Source organism: Tursiops truncatus, chromosome 6 (assembly GCF_011762595.2).
Source record: "Tursiops truncatus isolate mTurTru1 chromosome 6, mTurTru1.mat.Y, whole genome shotgun sequence".
In the NCBI taxonomy this organism is placed as follows: domain Eukaryota; kingdom Metazoa; phylum Chordata; class Mammalia; order Artiodactyla; family Delphinidae; genus Tursiops; species Tursiops truncatus.
In genome coordinates, this window is record NC_047039.1 from 79,988,042 (window position 1) to 80,007,256 (window position 19,215).

At 38.1% G+C, this 19,215-nt stretch overlaps 1 protein-coding gene across 5 annotated transcripts in view; it reads left to right on the forward strand.

Annotated features, from left to right (window-relative positions):
- The first annotated feature begins 4,613 nt into the window (after nucleotides 1–4,613).
- ZCCHC7 (zinc finger CCHC-type containing 7) overlaps nucleotides 4,614–19,215 on the forward strand; it is a 298,145-nt gene continuing 283,543 nt past the window's right edge. For 2 of the 5 annotated variants that reach the window (XR_012332595.1, XM_033858289.2), the window contains exons 1-2: nucleotides 4,614–4,750; nucleotides 9,462–10,092. Coding sequence is in view for 4 of the 5 variants with exons in the window: in XM_033858289.2 (XP_033714180.1) it covers nucleotides 9,483–10,092 (610 nt within the window). In the remaining variant the exon portion in view is untranslated. Of the gene's footprint in view, nucleotides 5,017–5,057; nucleotides 5,484–9,461; nucleotides 10,093–19,215 lie in introns of those variants that run through there. The other 3 variants (XM_033858287.2, XM_073806305.1, XM_033858288.2) reach the window with 3 other exon arrangements.

The following is a 19,215-nucleotide window of genomic DNA, read 5'->3' on the forward strand; positions in this document are numbered from 1 at the left end:
TTATTCTATAGTCACTGGATGAAGAGAAATTGTCAATGAAATGACAGGGCAGCCATAAGAACTCGAGTTATTTTTTGCAGGGCTTGAGGCTGGGCATAAAGAAGGCTTAATGTTCATTTCCGATATTAGGTAGCAGGGAACTGGGTCCATTTGTGGGTTGTGTTGCTCATGATTCTTACTCTCTCCCCTCCCGCCCTCCCCACACCATGCCATGTTCTGAACACTCAGAGCCACTGATTGTTTCTCAAGGCAAGACTCATGCTTGTCAGTTTCCTTTGCTTATCTTGTTCCTTTGCCAGAAGATTCCCCCTGCCTTCTCCACGGGGCAAACTCTTATTCTTTTTAGTTTTCCTTTTAATTTTATATTTTGGCATAATTTCAGAGTTAGATATAAATTGCAAAATTAGTACCAAGAACTCTTGAATACCTTTTACCCAGATTCCCAAAATGTTAACTTTTTACTACATTTGTGTTATCCTTCTCCTTTCTCTCTCCCTTTCCCTTGCCCCCAAAACAATTGTTTTCTGAACCACTTGAGAATCAGTTTCAGACATGATGTCCTTTTACTGCAAGTACTTCAGATTATACAGCCTAAAAAAGACAAGGACATTCTCTTACATAACCGTAATACAAATATAAAAATCAGGAGAAAAACAGCAATACAGCACTGTCATCAAATCTAGATTTATTTGGATTTTGCTAATTGTCCCAATAATATCCTTTCTGGCAAAAGAAAATCCCAGATCATGAATTGAATTTATTATGTATCATGTCTCTTTCACTGTCCTTGAGTGTGGAACAATTCCTCAGTCATTGTTTTTTATGACTGACATTTTTGAAGTGTTTTAAGAGTCAGGTATATTGTAGAATGTTCCCTAATTTGTTTTTGTCTCATAGTTTCCTCATGATTATATTCAGGTTATGTGCTTTGGTAGGAGTACCCCAGAAGTGATGTGTGTTCTTCTCACTGAATTACGTCTCTTTTTTTTTTTTAAGTGAAAAGTCCCTCTTTATTCCCTTCCACTCCCACTTCCTTCCTCAGAAGTCAGTAACCACTGTTACTGACATCCATCCAGTATTTTGTCTATGCATTCTATACACACATATCTATATACAGCCACACAAACTCTTTAAACTATAACAAAAATGAGTACATAATACACCTATTGCTCTGCAATTTGCCTGTTGTTTTCACTTAACTGTATGTCTTGGAGATCTATGTCAGTACATACAGATTTATCTCATTCTTTTAAAAGCAGCATACTTAAAAAAATAGTATAGCTGTATCCTTGTTTATTTCATTCCCTATTGATGAATATTTGTTTCCTTTTTTTTTTTCTATCACAATCTTTCTACATACATTTAAAAACATAGCTCACTTACAATTTTGATGGATACGGTCAACTAACTCCCCTAAAAGGCTTTTCCAATTTGTATTTCCATCCACAGTGTATGAGGTCATTCATATTTTTCTTATTATTAGTGATGTTGAACACTTATCATAGTTCATGGCCTTTCGGATTTCTTCTGTGAATTGCCTGTTTGTGCTCTTTACGATTAGAATGCTGGACTGCTGTTGTTGTTTTACTAACCACTTACTTGGCCTCCTCCTCTGCAGGAGGCTTCTCCACTGCTCCTAAGCAGCCAGCAGCTCCCTCCTTTGCTGTTCCACAACACTGTTCATACAGCACCCAGGCTTTCATTTGGCAAACATTCCATGCTGAATCCACTCATTCCACCAGTGACCTCTGGGAGCCTGAAACATACTCTGCCTTGGGTTAAGTACTGGAGAGACAGAGCAGGACATCATAGTCTCCACCCTCGAGGAGTTTAGTTTTGAAAGGCAGTTTGGGCATAGAAAAGAGCATAGGTTTTGGATTCAGACAAGACTTGAGTTTGAATACCAGCTCTGTCATTTAGAGGAAGTCACATGACCTCGCCAAGTCACAATTTCCACACCAGTGAAATGGGCTAACACTCCCTTACAATATATCTGGCAGACAATATACCTGAAGTGGCTCACAAGGGGTTATTACATAGTAGGCTGCCAGTGAATGGATAGTAATGGAAAGGCAACTGATAAAAGGTCAAAATGGTTAGTTTTTCAGAGGTTCTAGGTACCACTAAACCAGAATAAAATAAAGGAGGTAGCTCCTCCCTCTGCAACAGAAGGGTAAGGGTAAGTCACTTGCCCAGATCCTGCTACACTACATCCCCCACCTGGCCTGCCCTCTGCAGCAGGTTTCTGCTTTCTCCTGGCCCCTCACCCTAATTCAGCTGCTCACTGTTGATGCAGTACTGCCACTGCCCTGGCGAAAGCAGGTGCTTCCTCTCTCAAATAAATGGACTCCTTAGGACATTCTAAGAGAGGCTCCAGGATGTTTGTGCATGCTACCATTTGTGATCTCAAGAGGTGTGGGGCAGAGACAGTGTGAGGTGGTTTGGGGAGAGACTCAGAGACCTGGATTACACACACAGTTCTGCCTCTGCCACGTGACTCTTGGCAAAACTTCAGTTTCCCCATCACAATAGGAGACTGAATCTCGTGATTTCTAAAAACCGTCTAAATGAGAACTTATCATGTAAAGGCAAGGTGCGTGTATATATACACTACTCTTCTTGGTCAGAAATCTCTGTATCCTTGGGGTCCCTGCAGCTCTTTACACCATGTTAGTATCATGGAACACTACACTGCATTCCAGTTATTTGGAGTCATGACATGTTTCCCACTGAACTGATAGCTGGTGGATCCATATCTGGTTCTTGGTTTCCTAGAACCTCAGGTAGTTAGAAGAGGTCCTTCATTCCTTTAACACCATTACTGAGTGCTTGCTGTCTGTCAAGCACTATATTAGCTGGTGAAGATACAAAGATAAAATGTCAAAGCTTCACCCTTCTGGGAGCCCACAATCCAGTTAGGAGACAATTTTAAGACAATATAACTGTCTTGATGGAGGGAAGGAATGCCTGTTCTGTCTGGTTAAGTTGGAAAATTTCCCTGAAGACTCAGTCTTGAGCAGAGTAGGGTGAATGACAGGGAGGACTTTACAGGCAGTAGGAATGCTCTCTGTAAAGGCACAGATGTGATAGAGCATAGTGTGTTCTGGCAACGGCCCAGTATTCAGCATGGTGGTAAAGAGGTAGGCAGATGTCAGCTCATGAAGTGTTCTTTACGACATCCAAAGAATTCTAGGTTTTATGACATAACCTGTTGGGGGTGCCTAAGCATTTTGAGCATGGGAACATAGCAAATCTCTGTTGAATGCAGGAGTAATAGTGAGAGCACTGGGCATAGTAATTGGGAGCATTTCCTGGCCTTGTGGCCTTGGGCAAGTTACTTAACCTCTGAATCTATTTCCTTTTTTAAAAACTCTCAACCTCAAAGGGTTGTTAAAATTTTAAAGTTTATACATAGTAAATTTATAGGAGTAAGCCTGGCACTTGATAAATGTTCAGTATATTATTATTTTTAAGATAACATTTGTTCTACACAATACACATTACCTAATAAACAATCTAGTAATTTCTGTGGCCCATTTCTTAGCCTGTTTCCTCCTCTGCAAAACGGGTCCTCCAATTTTACCTTTTCATTGTATCTTGTCCTCCTTCCTAGCACTTACCATAATGCTAACTAAAATTTCTAATTATTTTTCTGGTCAAACTCTTAGATATAAGCAAACTATCTGTATTCTGCTTTCTCAGGTAGACTCTAGCTCTATGAGACCAGAGACTTTAAAACATTTACCACTATATTCGCAATTGCTAGCACTGCCTGGCTCTTAAACACATGTTCGATAAATGTTGGCAAAAATAATCAATGTCAAACATCTTTCAAGACTGTTGCCAAGGGCCGACGAATTGATAAAGATGTACAGTTGGGTTTAGTATTACTGTTAAAATAAGGTGTGAGACGAGGAACCGAAGCCAGGGGCTTCCAACACAATCTGTAGCCTCCGGAGGCTTCCAAAGGACCAGTATTGACTTCAATCTTTCGCAAGAGTTCAGCTCTTCCAGGTTCACAAAGAGTTAAATCTGTTGTCTTGTATTCTAGGGGAAAAAAGGAGCCGGAAGCGCCCCAGTGTAAACTAAGTTTACCTTCAACTTAGAGGTGGGAAGGACCTGCCTAAGGTCACCTAGCTCGAGAGAAGGATCTAAACCAGGCGCTCTCAAAGAGGCTTCTCCCTCGCTGGGATTCCCCGAGTACACCAGCCAAGCCGTCTGCCGCACCGGTCCTCGTCCCCTTGCTGGGTCTCGGCTCCGCTCCCGCGCCACGTGGCACATGGAGGATGTCCTCCGAGGTCAGGGGGAAAGGAGGCGGAGCGCGGGCTAAACTTCGCCCCGGAGCATCATGGTAGATGTAGTTTTTCTCGCCAGCACAGAAAGGCGCTAACTCTCCCCGGTTTTGCTCGGTAAGTAGCATATCTTCTGTGCAAGTCATTCAAACATGGTGTCCTCTGTCACAGATGCAGCTTAAATATCTGCGAAAGAAGCCATTGGGGGGAAGGACCAGAGCAAGACAGGCACATCAAGGGGAAAGGAAAGGGTTAATAGTTGTTACGCATGCGTACAGAAGGCCTGGTGGGTGGGCGGGACGGAAGACGACTCCCGGGAGCTGTGTTTTCCCCGGAAGTGCCTTCCCTTCTCCCGGGTTCGCGCGGACGCGGTTTTCTTACCTCATTTGTCCTCGCCCCTCCCCGTCCCTCTACGCGTTTTGGTTCCTGGTTGGTGCTTCCTGGTCGCAGCCGCGGCAGTGAGTATGTGTGTGACGGACCCCGAGCCGACTGCGGCCGGGGGACCCCTGCCCGCCCTCCGCCTCGCCCGCTGGGCTGTGGAGCTAGCGCGTGTCCCCTCGCCGGCCTCCGCGTCCCCCCTGTGTCCCTTACTCGTGGCGGGGCTCGGCTCGTGGCCTCTCAGTCGAGCTCTTTTCCACGCGACTCCGCGGACCGGCTGGGCTTCTCCCTGCCCCTCCAAGGCCTGAGGCCGTGGTTCAAAAATGGCTGGGCGCCCATGGCCTCGGTGAGGAGTGGCGTTTCTGCCTATTTTACCTCCAACCCCCACCCCCGCGGTTCCCCTGTCTATTAGGAAAGCCGGTCAGTCATTTAAACGCGAAGAGGGCTCGGCCTTTGAGGACCGAAGAGTCCTGGGCCTAATCCACCGTCAGCAGTCAGAAGCAGCAGCTGCAGCTGTGGGGACAGAAAAATTTCGGGAGATGGGCCCCTTTCCCCACGTAAAACAAGGAGACTTGGACTGTGTTCGCTGATTCCCTTTATCCTTCACATCGTAGCCGGCAGTTAACTTCAACTTTAAGAGTTGCAGATGTAGTGGGAAAACTGGCTGAGTGGAGAGTCAGCAGGCCTGCGTTCTAGCCGGGGCTCCACCACCAACTCGCACTGGTGACTCCAGAAATCTTCTCTTCAGGCTGTATTTACCTTGATTTCAGATTACGGGGTTGAATTAGGAGATCTTTTATGCGCAATGAATAAGTAAGCTTCTCAGAGCCCATTTCTCAGTGTATAAAATGAGTGTTTAATTTAATGACTTTCAGGTTCCTTCCAAAACTCTGTTGTGTTTTGAATTTTTCGACTGTGTGTATATTTCAGACGGTATTGTGCTTTGGGGATAATTCAGTATTGATGTTTTCAAGAGAGTCTGAGGGTGGGGAATAAACCGAGGAAGAAGTGGAAATGAGGATTGTACAATAGCTTCAAGGATAAGATACTGTGTAATAACAGGAAAAAGCGCTGAGGGAAAGGTGAAGGAAGTGTTTTGAGATAGGATTAGTTACTCTATAAAGACTTTATGTCAGGAACAGCTGGACTTGTCTGAATAAATTTAGCATTATTTTCTCCCACCAGCATCTTGTATTCTGTCTGAATTTTTTTGTGACCATTGTTTCCCACATTTGAATTCTCTGTCCCAGTTTGATTTACTTCAAATTGAAAGCCCCATTCGAAGAGTGGGCAGAAATTTTAACACTAGAGTCAGTAGTGTTTCAAATCTGTCACTATCAGGATGGCTCACTAAGTCAGAAATTTTAATTTGAAATTAAACTGTTAATCACGTTCTAAAGAAAACTAGGCTTGATATCAAGCTGTGAATTTGATTTAAATTTCCTTGAGATGGATAACTATCTCATCAAAAAGAAATATCTAGGCTAAAAGTTCTTTGAAGAGAAATAAGAGCACAAGGACTGAAATGACCAGTTGGTAGACTGTTAGAGCAGAAATGTTGTCTTTAAAGACTGTATAATAAAATCTGAAAGCTTAAATAAGCCTTAAGTTGTCTAGTTTAAAAAAAATCAGTGAATGAATTCTGCTCTCACTTTTGAACAGCGAGCGCCTTTGCAGTTATTCTCTATAGCTGTTTTATATTTGTTAAGCCATTTAAATTCTTCAGAGAAGTTTTATTCCCAAACTCATATTTTAAGTTCTTATATAAGAGCCATCTTTTTTGGTCATGGCATTGCTATAGCCTTTGTGTACCAACTTGGGACGCTCTTGGATGGTAAACTGACAAATTCAAATGTATGCTTTTCTTTCCAATTAAAATGCCTCTTTTATAGTTTTTAAACTCCACGGAAATAAAATGGATATTTGTTAGGTAAATTTAGGTGTTAGAGCCACTGCAAATTTAGTTTTGAAGGAAGATTTTTGTTTTTTCTTTAATCTTTATTCGAAATGATGATTGTTATTTTTTTAATCAGGGAAATGTGAATCAGTTTTAGCTGTGTTCTTAACCAGCTAAATAACTTTGGATAGGCCTCCTTATCTCTTTGGACCTCAGTTTCCTTATATGTAGATTGAGGAGGTTGATGAGATAATCTGAAAGGTCTCTTCCAGATTTAAAATTTTGTGACTCTCATAGAGACTTTATGTTATCTAATTAAGTATGCTTGAGAATTGTGTACAATGATCAAAAAGCTGAGAAGTCCTTCTGAATCAAGACAGTTATATACATATATATATTTTTCATATTCATCCTTGGAGTATGAATTTAAAAAGTTAACTAAATGCGTTTGAATGTGATTAAAGTAGTAACATAAACCAAAACAGCCTCAGGCAGACCGTAGCTCTGGCATACATAAACTACATAAATAGAAGAGCCGGTTATGCTGAGCACAATTTTCAGTACAGAAGGGACAAAATCCTCTTAAAGGCCATAGGGGCTAAATTGTTAAATTCATTTTTCTACATTTCAGGGGAAGAGATAAACCCTTAGACCCAAGGAAGTCTGTTTTTATTTTATTTCTGTAGTTTATTTTTGGCATACATTCACAGGTGTGCCTATGGCTCTTTTCTTAATCCCTTTCCTTTGGGATGGCTCCAAGAGTAGTACAAATTTGTAACTCTGTAATTTAGCTCTTTAATTTTTTCTGTGCTGCACCGGAATTATGTTTTATCTTAAGTCCACACTGGATCCTCAAGATGGATCCAGTGAGGATTTTGAAGGAAGCATAATTCCTTTGACTTCTTTTAGAATTAATTTACCTATTAAATAAAAAGGAAAGGATTCATCTTTTATTTGTATTCCTCTGAAGCTAACATTTCAATATAAACTGATAAATGCTATGAGCATTACTTTTCAGACAGCCACATTCAACTTGTATGACAACAGCATAGCAACCTGAAGGACAGTGCAAAAAGGGAACAGGTATATTGTACCTTTTAGAAGGAAAAAAAGGCATTAAAAGTTGGGTCTCCCCCCCAGCTTTATTGAGATATAATTGACAAATAACATTGTTTAAGGTGTACAACATGATGATTTGATATATATATATATTGTGAAATGATTACCACATTAAGGTTAGTTAACACATCCATCACCTCACATCTTAACCTTTTTTGTGTGTGGTTAGAACATTTAAGATTTACTCTCTTAGCAGATTTCATATATACAATATTGTTAACTCAGAACTTTTAATCATCTTTTTCCCCCCAGCTTTATTGAGATATAATTGACATATAACATTGTGTAAGTTTAAGGTGTACAACAAAAGTTGGTTTCTTTATTTCTGTAAAACAAGAAACTCCAGCATGAGTGTAGTACATTTTTGGCTCTTGTTCATTTGATTTTTGGAGTCAGCAGGTTGTATCACCAAAAGTACCCCGACATTTTGGGCAGAGAATTGATAAACTAAGAAAACAACTAGTCTTTCTAAATTGTATCTGTATAGCTAAAAGTAGAGTAGAAAGAATAAATTGTCATTTTTAATTGTTCTCTATACTGTGCCTGATTTTTTTTTAAACAAAAATGAGTTTTTTTCCAGCACTCTCATTTTGATCAGTGTTCCATTAGTACCTAATTGAAACATCTGTGTAGATTTTTGGTTGATGATATGAGAATCTTTGAAATAGTTGGAGACAACTACGAAATTCATCTCATCATAATTTTCATATTTTAGACACATAATTAGATTTATTAGGGCTTTAGAACAAATACCTGATGATATTATTCATTTATTTATTCATTTGTTAGTTCAGCAGACCTTTATAGAGGTCTTACTAAATGCCAGTTACTCTGCTTGGTTTTGGTGATCCATTGTTTAACAAAGTGCATATAGTTCCTGCCCCCCTGGGGTATGTGATTTGTTCTTGTGGGAAATTTACATTGCACTAGTAATTAGAAATGTGAATGTCTTGAAATGTAAAGTGCTATGGAAACCTATAAAGGGTCGACAGTTTGGTGGGTCAAGGAAAGCTTCCCCGAGGAAGTGATATTTAAACAGTTGAAGGATGAGCAGGATTTACTGTGCTCACAGTAGGAGTAAAGTGCTCCTAAAGCTGAGTTTTACCTCTATTTTAGGTCTTCAGTTAGTTTGTATTTCATACATATCTTTATAGGTACAGAAATAAACTAAGTTTGTCAGCTATTTTTATGTATTCTTTTGGTCAAAGATCAGAAGGCCTGGAGATTAATTTTTTAATTGAGAAGACAAATATACACCAAAACAGTAAATATGATAATTATGTCCTTTTGTGGATTTTAGTCATAATTGAAGTAATATTCCTGTGTGAGAATGTATACCAGAAAAGATGAGATACAGAACCAGAGCCAGGGAAAAGATGAAGAATGGATGGAATAGTAGTGAGAATGACCTAAAATATTTTTGTGATTTTTAACATTGTGGAGAAAAAGTGATCGGTGTCTGAAACAGTGGATCTCAACCTGTTTTTCCTTTCTAACATACTTGTGAAATATAACATTTCCATTAATAACTGTGACTCAGTTTGTTGGCAGTAATTTTCATTTGGGAGGGGCTGGGCATTATTAGAGTGTGTCATAACAATTTAGAAAATCTTGAAAAATGGTACTACTCTAAGAGAAAAAGGTATTTTAATATGTCATTGAGAAAAATGATGGCCTTCACAGAAGTTAGCTCTAAGAGGTGATATCATTATGCACTAAACAGGCATGATCTGAGCTGTTAAAATATATTCTTTCTATGACTTTCTGTTTTACAGCATCAAGGTTACTGACTTTCCATGATGTTTGGTGGTTATGAGACCATAGAAGCATATGAAGATGACCTTTATCGTGAAGAGTCATCTAGTGAACTGAGTGTTGATAGTGAGGTGGAATTTCAGCTCTACAGCCAAGTTCATTATGCCCAAGATCTTGATAATGTCATCAAAGAGGAAGAACATGAAGAGAAGAACTCTGGGAATTCTGAATCACTCAATAGTAAACCAAATCAGAAGAACTTAATTATCCTTTCAGATAGTGAGGTCATCCAGCTATCAGATGGGTCAGAGGTCATCACACTGTCTGATGAAGATAGTATTTATAAATGTAAAAGAAAGAATTTTAGAGTCCATGCAGAAGAAAGGACCCAAGGTCCTCCTGCTTTTCTTCATTCTAATGAGTTGGCAGATAAGAAATGCAAGAGGGATATTGAGAAGACTAAACCTGGAGAGAGATCAGGTACAATCCAAGAGGTCATGATTATAGAGGTCAGTTCAAGTGAAGAGGAAGAGAGCACCATTTCAGAAAGCGATAATGTGGAAAGCTGGATGCTGCTGGGATGTGAAGTTGATGATAAAGATGACGATATCCTTCTCAATCTTGTGGGGTGTGAAAATTCTCTTAATGAAGGTTAGTATCATATTGGCCATTATGAAAAGTAGTATCATCTTTAATAAGGAAGACTGCTTTTCCTAAACAAAAGACCATTAGGGTCTGCTCCATTTAATTCCTCACCTTTTGGTCTTGTTTTTTGGCTTGTTTTTCATGAGACTCTTTTACCAATGGCCACTTTAATGGTGGTCTGTCTGAACATCAGAAAAGTATGTCAGGATATCAAAGACACTCTGCTTCTGCTATAAGCAAATTCATAACTGCTTCTTCCTGTTTGGCTAGAGCCAGTTCTGGACCTGAAATCTTAGTTCCCCTCTCTCTCTGCTTGGTACCACAGGTGAGTACTCCATCCAACTCTGACATTGGCCCTATGCTCTTATTTGGCCAACTCTGTTGGTTCTGCCTCTTCCTAAGTGATTTGCTTACCCAGGAGGTAGCCATATAGCAAGCATGGGGAATGCCTGGTATACAGAAGATATGGAATTAGTATTAAGATTTTTAGGAACTCCCTAATCAGTAATGTAGGAAACTATGAAGAGCTGTAAGTCTACAGTAGACTGTAGGAGAGAATGCAAATTCTTGAGAGCCACATAATCAAGAATTGAAATTTTGGTGTTAGTTTTGTCTCTGTCACATGTAGTCATCTAGTATTGATGCTTATCCTTTTAAAAAGTGCCTTTTATTTTTCTCCCTTTATGCTTAATGTGTAGTCTCTTGCAATATTTTCCTAAATGATCTTTTATATCTTCCCTGTATGCTGTTGTTAAGTTGGTAGTCTTGAAATGCCCTTTACTCAGTACTTTACTGCTGATCCAAAACCTTTAATGGCACCCACTTGTCCTCAAAAGAAAATGCTGATATTGAATATAGATCATGCTTTGGAGCCCCAGAGATTGACAAACTTTTTAAAGAGCCAGGTAGGAAATATTTTAGGTTTCCAAGCCATAGGATCGCCTAACTACTTAACTTTGCCCTTGTTGTAGGAAAGCAGCCATGATATCTGAAAAAATGAGATGGCTATTTCAACAGAATCTTATTTACAAAGCCAGGTGTCTGGCTCAGGCTGTAGTAGGCCAGCTCTGAGAATTTGACACCAAAAGGAAGAAAAGAAATAGGATAGTAGCTAGAACATAGAGCAGAATCAAGTAAAGTTTTGTCAGAATAAGAGAGAGTTGATAATGTTTTTAGGTGGAAGGGGATAATCTCTTGAAGGAGAGATTAAACCTGTTTGGTGGATTGGGGTAAGGGAGGCAAATAAGAGATGGGCTCAGGTATATTGTCTGAATTAGTCTTAAAAGGGAAGAGACATTTAATTGCTAAATTACCAAATATTTATAGAGGTGGAGGAGAAAGAATAAATTCAGATGGATTGAGGTAGATGAGGGAATATATAAGGATGTGTTTGATTTTCTTGGGAAAATGAAAGTGGAAGTGGGTCTGGAATTGGGCAGGGGATACTTAGAGGCTTAGAGTGTGGGAAAGATGTTTAGGTGCTATGGGGAATACTGTTAGGCAGTGGATCCCAATATGTTGACGATGACAACTTCTTTAACTTCAAAAAAATTTGTGGACCCCCTGCCCCACATAACTATAGTTACATTTTTAGTATTTGTTAATTGAGAAAATGCATATTAGCAAAAAGCTATTCAGTACACTCATACATGACTTTGTATTTTATTAACCACAACATTGTCTACACATTTGAAAAATATTGTATAAGGCCTGTCTGCAGCATATATGGCCTTATATAAAGCATGCCTCTGGCCACCCATTGTGATAACTAATTCTCCAGCTCCCAGGAGTCTGAAGCTCATAGGTTGGAAATCATTATGCTAACAAATCAACAATAAGAGAATAAAAGCCTTGCTTAAAAGTAGTATTCAATCAAAATTGAAACAATGTGAACTTGTAATGAACTCACTCTGAAGGATTTCATAACTTTTTCCAGTAATACCTGGGGCAGGGTGACAGAAACCAAAAGATCCAGGGTTAGGCAAAACATTACAGAATGTCAAAACAATCATTTAGCCTATTCCTTCTCTAAATTGCCTTCCCGTAACATGACACCTAGTTTCATCAAATACTAATGTGTTCATGATGATCAGCGACTTTTCTTGAATTCAAGTTCTCTATGTCCACCGTGCCAAATACTTCCATTTGGATATCTTATTGTTATTTCACATATACATACTGAAAAGCTTGATAAATTGAAAAGAAAGCTTATCTTTCCACAGAAAGAGGAGCAGGTTAACTGGATGGTGGCTCATAATGTAAGTAGGATTTCTCAAGGCAAAATGAAGGGGATTGATGAGGGGTAGTGAGGACGGGGTTAAGAGTAGCTGAGCCATATGGAGATGAGGATTCTAGAGGAAAGAGAATGATGGACTTAGGTATGGCTTTTAGGAATGAAGAAAAAGTTGGTAATCAGGTATATAGAGAAATCTCTGGAAAACAATTTTAGTATTTTATGTTATAGACAATAAGAAGCATGGCTGTTCTTGAACTGTGTTTTGGGGGGATTATTTGTTTATTTTTTATTGAGGTGAAATTAACACAAAATTAACCGTTTTAAAGGTTCAATTTGGAGGCATTTAATACATTCACAATGTTGTAGAACCATTACCTATATCTAGTTCCAAAACATTTTCATCACATCCAAGGGAAACGCCAAAATGTTTTCACCACATCCAAAAGAAACCCTGCACCGATTGAACAGTCACTCCTCATAACCTCCTGCCCCAGACTCTGACAAGCACAAGTCTGCTTTCTGTCTTTGGATTTACCTATTCTGGATATTTCGTGTAAATAGAATCATCCAGTATGTGACCTTTTGTGTCTAGCTTCTTTCACTTAGCATAATGTTTTGGAGGCTTATGCATATTGTAGCATGTATCAGTACTTCATTCCTCTTTTAAGGCTGAATAATATTCTATTGTATACCTGCATTTTGTTTATCCATTTATCTGTTGATGGACATTTGTGTTTCTACCTTTTGGCTGTCATGAATAGTGCTACTCTGGACATTCATGTACAGGTATTTACTTGAATACTTGTTTTGGGTATAAACTAGGAATAAGATTACTGGCATTTCTCTGTTTCACTTTTTGAGGAACTGCCAAACTTTTCCACAGTGGCCGCACCATTATACATCCCCATCAGTAATGTATGAGGGTTCCAATTAACTGCAGTGGTTTTTATGATTACTTGTCATGTTGCACATTTCTATTTGATTTACTGGTAGACTCTTTGTTATTTCTTAGCAATATTGGTAAAAATATATATTTAAGACCTAAGTAATTCTAAGTAATTCTTGATTCCAAACAGTCAGTGTATGTTCCTACTATCCATATTGAAATTTATCCCTACTCTGTGCTCCTTGATCTACTAATGCCATAATCCTATTTTTTTTCTAGTTAGTAGGCAATATATTCAGTACTGATGCCTATTTGAGTGTGTTGTTACTTTCTAATCATTATTATCCCATTCATAAATAGACCTGGGGGTAGATCTGGTTCAGTTTGTATAATAGTCTTTAGAGAAAAGATTTTTTCATGTCAGTGGAAGTTTGTGGAAATTCTGGCATACTTCTGAAATGATGATGGTTAAACAGCAAAAATTATGATTTTGTGTACTGCTCCCCCTCCTCCGCAAACCCCTCAAACTGTGGCATATTTGAAATATCAATATAATAGAAGAGATTAGCAACTCCTTGAGGACAGGTCTTTTCCTCAGAAGCCTTTTTAATACTATTTAGAGTAATTCTTTGCCATATATATTACTTTGTTTTTCATTAACTGCTAAATGATCAAACACTTATTGAGCATCTACTCTATGTAGAATACATAGAGGGGGTTTAAAGTGGTAAAAGACATAGTTTTAGCCTTAAGTGGCTTGGTGTTTCATTGAAGAGACAAAATATAATAAGAAGCTTAAGTAATTTATGGAAGTCTCTTCTTAACCATTGGAGTTAAGTCTCTCAAAATCCTGGGGATAGTTGTGGTTGAAAACTTAAAACTTTTTAAAAAATAGGATTAGTGAATTTGAGGTAGTACGTGAAGATCTGAAGGACTATGTAAGTACATCCATATTTTCCATTGTTAAATTTGTAGTAATGAGTGCAGCACCACTCTTGCTCTGTGGAAATGTGAGGTTCTTTCGCACTACTTCAGTTTCAGTGAGATAAGTAAATGTTTGTTTTGCTTTAATACACAATTAGAATACACGATCAGGTAGATAATATACAACCAGGAGACATTTTTTCCCTCTTTTTTACTTCCTCTAAATGTTTGATACTTTTCTGATTTTATGATCTGAAGCTGTCGATTAGCTTCCTTGGGTTCCATGGGGGCCTTGGTGATGTAGCACTTAGGTAGTGTGCTCAGCCTAGCTTTCCTCAGTATATACAGCTTTATGATGAGGGCTCTGCTTATAACAAATCCATGCCAAAACACAGGGCTTCAGTACCTGTTACATATGACTCAGCCCTTGCTGCTGATGGGTGTAGGAGTTTATTTCTAAAGTCTAGAAACAAACTTCATTTGCTTCACTTTCTTTACTCTTTCCTGACGCTTCTTTATGTAAATGATACCTGCTCTGTCATTTGTCTTCCTTTTAAAATTCTTACCCTTTACTTTCTTTAGTTTATTATCCCCAGTAGGAGTGTCTTGCAATTCTCATTTATTAGAAAGACAGATTTCTTGGTTGAAGAAAAGATGCACCAAAGGAAATCAACATGTTTTTTAATTTGTGAGGGTGATCTCTAGTTTGGGAAGGATTATTGTATATGACAGCCAAATGATGGGAATAAGTGCTATAGGAGTTATACATGAATAATCACCAACTTATTTTCCTGCAGAGGGAAGGGATATCATTAGCTCTCGGAGTAATTGTTAAATCTTTGTTAATTTTTAACTATGGAAATTTTTTTTTTTTTTTTTTTGCTGGTACGCGGGCCTCTCACTGTGGCCTCTCCCGTTGCGGAGCACAGGCTCCGGACGCGCAGGCTCAGCGGCCATGGCTCACGGGCCCAGCCACTCCGCGGCATGTGGGATCTTCCCGGTCCGGGGCACGAACCCGTGTCCCCTGCATTGGCAGGCGGACTCTCAACCACTGCGCCACCAGGGAAGCCCATATGGAAATTTTAAAGTATACAAAACTGGAATGTCGTAATGGTCTCACTGTTCCATAAACCAGCTTCAACAATTATCAACTTATGACCAATCTTTTCTCATATGTAATTCCATGTCCCTGTATTATTTTGAAGCAAATCACAGTCATCATGTCATTTCATTCATTTATTTATATACATATACATTCATTTCAATATGTATTTCTAAAACATAAGTTTTCTTTTTAAGAAACAATCATATTTTTATCACACCTAAACAAATTACCAATAATTCTTCTATCATTAAATAACCAGCCTTCAGATTTCAGCCTTCAGATTTCCCTGATGGGCTCTTAATTTTTTTTTCCTACAGTTTATTTGAATCAGATCTATTTATTGCAGTTGGGTGGTAACTTACGTCCTTTAATCTTAGGTTCCTCCTTTATCTTTCTTCTATGTGTTTTCTTTCTTCTTTATAACTTAATTGTTATACTAACTGGATTGTTTATCCTCTAGAATTCCCTGAGTTTGAATTTTGTGATACTGTTTAACATACTCCACTGTCCCCTGTATTTCCTATGAATTGGTAGGTAGAGCTAGAAGCTTAATTAAATTCAGGTTTCTCTCCCTGTGATTGTGCTATCAGCTAGACACATAGATGGTTCATTTTGCTTTTCATATGTTAATATTTAGTTTTACCTTTTAAAAATTCAGTTTGTTTCATAATTATGTAAAATATTTAGAATGTTCCAAATTCAAATCAATAAGACAAGGTAAAAAATATTCAGAGACGTCTACCTTCTGTCCAGTCTTCATCCTGTTCCCACCCTTCCTCTTAGGGGTAACTGTTAAGAGAAAATTGATAGTTTGTCCTTACATTAAAAAATATATAAGCAAATATGTATATATCTTCATATCCTCCCTCCCCCTTCTTGAAGTAAACAGTAGCATATGATCTACACTTTGCTCTACCTTGTTTTTTATCTCCTAATAGTATATCCTGGAGATCAGTCCATAATAGTATTTAAAGATATTTCTCATTTCTACGACTATAGACTATTTTTGTGTCTTCTACACTAATCTGAGCTGGACACATTAGGCATGTAACAAATACTTTTTGGAAGTGAATGAATAGTAATTTTAAATAGTTGATGAATAATATAATTGTTACAGTTTTAAAATGTATTTTAAATAAATGTATTATAGTCTAAGTCCACTTTCAGAAGCATGCTTTATACCTATGCTTATGCTCCTGGTCTTACCGTTTCTTTCTCATTTAGTAATTTTGAAAGATTCAGATTTTAAAAGGAAAATACCTTTTAAAGAATGAAGAGTTCAGCATTTTTAAAAGTGGAAGAAACCTGTTAGTTCCTAGTGTATGTGACTGTTATAGTGTAGAACTTTACATTAATGTAGAACTCCTTCAGTATGTACAGTTGGGTACATTGTTCTTTTATAATAGTTTGTCAGCATTTGGCACATAGTGGGTACCTAGCAAATCTTGGGTGAATTTAATTGAAATTCTACCTTTTCGTATAGAATAGTGCTCTTTACATAGTACTACATGAGGTTGAAGTGAAATTATGGCTTTAGTAAAGTAAAATCATGAAGTAATTGATTGAAATTGAAGTATAATTATGGCTTTTATCGATTTAGTACAGTAAGTCTTTTAACTGTTTTTGTGTCATGTCCCTTTCACCCCTAAAAAATATGCACATAAAAGTTTTGGATACATTTTCAGAAGTTGAAGAACTCATCTAGAGGCAATTGCTGAATCCCTGGTATTTATAAGGCACTCAACCAAGACTTGATAAGTAATTAAAATTTGAGTAGAGTGGGTTACCTACTTGAATTTCAGTTTTCCAAATACCTCATATTTTATTTGATCTGGGTCTTTATATATGCCTGGATCAGTTTCTACCTTGCCTGGCTGATACCTACTCATCCCTCAAATCTTAGTTTAAAGTTTATTTCTGAAATGAGGTAATTGACATAGGTTCTCAGTGGTGGCTACTAGGTCTTTTACAGCTCCATAGTTGACTACCTGTGACTTTGGGTAACTTAATTCCTTTATTGGGAAAATAATAAATTTTATTTCATTAAGGTTATAAGCTAAAATGAGACAGTGGATAGACTAAATTAATGTAATAGGAAAATATTTTGACAGAACTCCTAACTACAGGATGAGTTCACTATCACTGTGGCAAGCATGGGCATATAGCTTCCACTTGGTGTTTTTAAATGAGAAGTTCTCAGATTTTTTGGTGAACCCAAGTTGCTTTTGAACAACATGTCTCTAGTATGGCACTTTATTTGAATAAATTTTATTTTATTTGGTGACATTTTATGATCTACTAGTTAAAACCTAAATCTGAAGTCTTAAAATCAATCCAACAATTACTTCCTGGATGCTTACAGTGTACAGGCACTATACCGTTAAGGTGTTGGGTTTCAAGAAGTGCTATGTAGTCCCTGCCTTTAGAAACCTTAAAGTGCATGACAATATGGAAAGTCCACTCTATTACCAGAGTTAAATACATTTCTACAAATACAAGAGATGTTCCAGCACATACATAATCATTTCCAGATGAATGTAATAGACTTTTTAAAAAAGATTATTACAGATAGGCAAAGTACAAGAGTGAATTGAAAAGTAACTCTTTGAACTCAGTCTTGAAGAATGGATAGGATTTAACGTTCAGGTTAAATGCAGGGAGGAAGAATAAAAGCTGAAAACCCTAAAACTATGTGATACCGTTAATGTTTAATTAATGGCTTAATATGTGGCTGGGTATGATTAAACATTTTAATAGCATATCCTTTCAGAAACCGCCTCAGCCTAAATGAGAAAGGGTATTTATGTTCTGCATATGCTGTTGGAAGATTTCTTGGTTATTATTTTATTCCAATATTTTCTGCCTATTTCTTGCTCATATGTCTCCTTTTTTTTTTCCTTTAAAAAATTGGATATTTCATGCAACTTTATGGAAGATAGAAAAATTTTCTCAGACGGACCAGATGTTGTATGTTAGTCAAAGGACATGACCGGCTGCTTAAAATGTGTGTTTTATGCAAGGCTGTTGAAAGTAGAGCATGTCTTGAAATATAACTTCGGCTCCTCATAGTTTGTGTTCTTTACCACCTTTTAACATAGAAAAGGAACACATTCTGTTAGTTTGGAAATATAAATAAATTAAACTTTCCTTTTAATGCTCTTCAAATCTTCAAGGTGGTATTTTCCCCCCCTTTCTGCATTCATCAGATAACCAGTCAGTCATAGGTTCTTTTTTTTTTTTTAAATAAATTTATTTATTTATATATATTCGGCTGCGTTGGGTCTTCGTTGCTGAGCTCGGGCTTTCTCTAGTTGCGGTGAGCAGGGGCTACTCTTTGTTGTGGTGCGCAGGCTTCGCCTTGTGGTGGATTCTCTTGTTGCAGAGCACGGGCTCTAGGCACGTGGGCTCTAGAGTGCAGGCTCAGTAGTTGTGGCGCATGGGCTTAGTTGCTCCACGGCATGTGGGATCTTCCCGGACCAGGGCTCGAACCCGTGTCCCCTGCATTGGCAGGCGGATTCTTAACCACTGCGCCATGAAGGAAGTCCAAGTCATAATTTCTTGAGAGATCTTACGGCCTAATAGGTCGTAAGAGTGAGTTGCTGTTTGACATACTTCTTATGGATGTATAGTTTAATTTCTGCCTTATAATTGAAAAGTGGCCACATGCTAGAGTTCTGGTAACCGAGAGGACCAAAGAGCTCCCTCCCTGATGTTTTCAGCTTTTGTAAGCGTGCACTACACAATCCCTAAAGCTGCTTTTGAACTGTGTCTGTAGTTGTAGCATGTCACCTTACACTTAACTATTGTGAGGGCATCTTTTTATTTAATTTCTAATTAGCATAATGACTTGAGCTGTGTTATTCACTGTTCCATGGTGAAGTTGTCATAGGGAGAGAAGAAATAAAAATGTTCAATTTCAACTTTACTTGTGAATGGAGTGAAGTTTGAAAGCCTTTTATGGCCATTGTTCAGCAGACT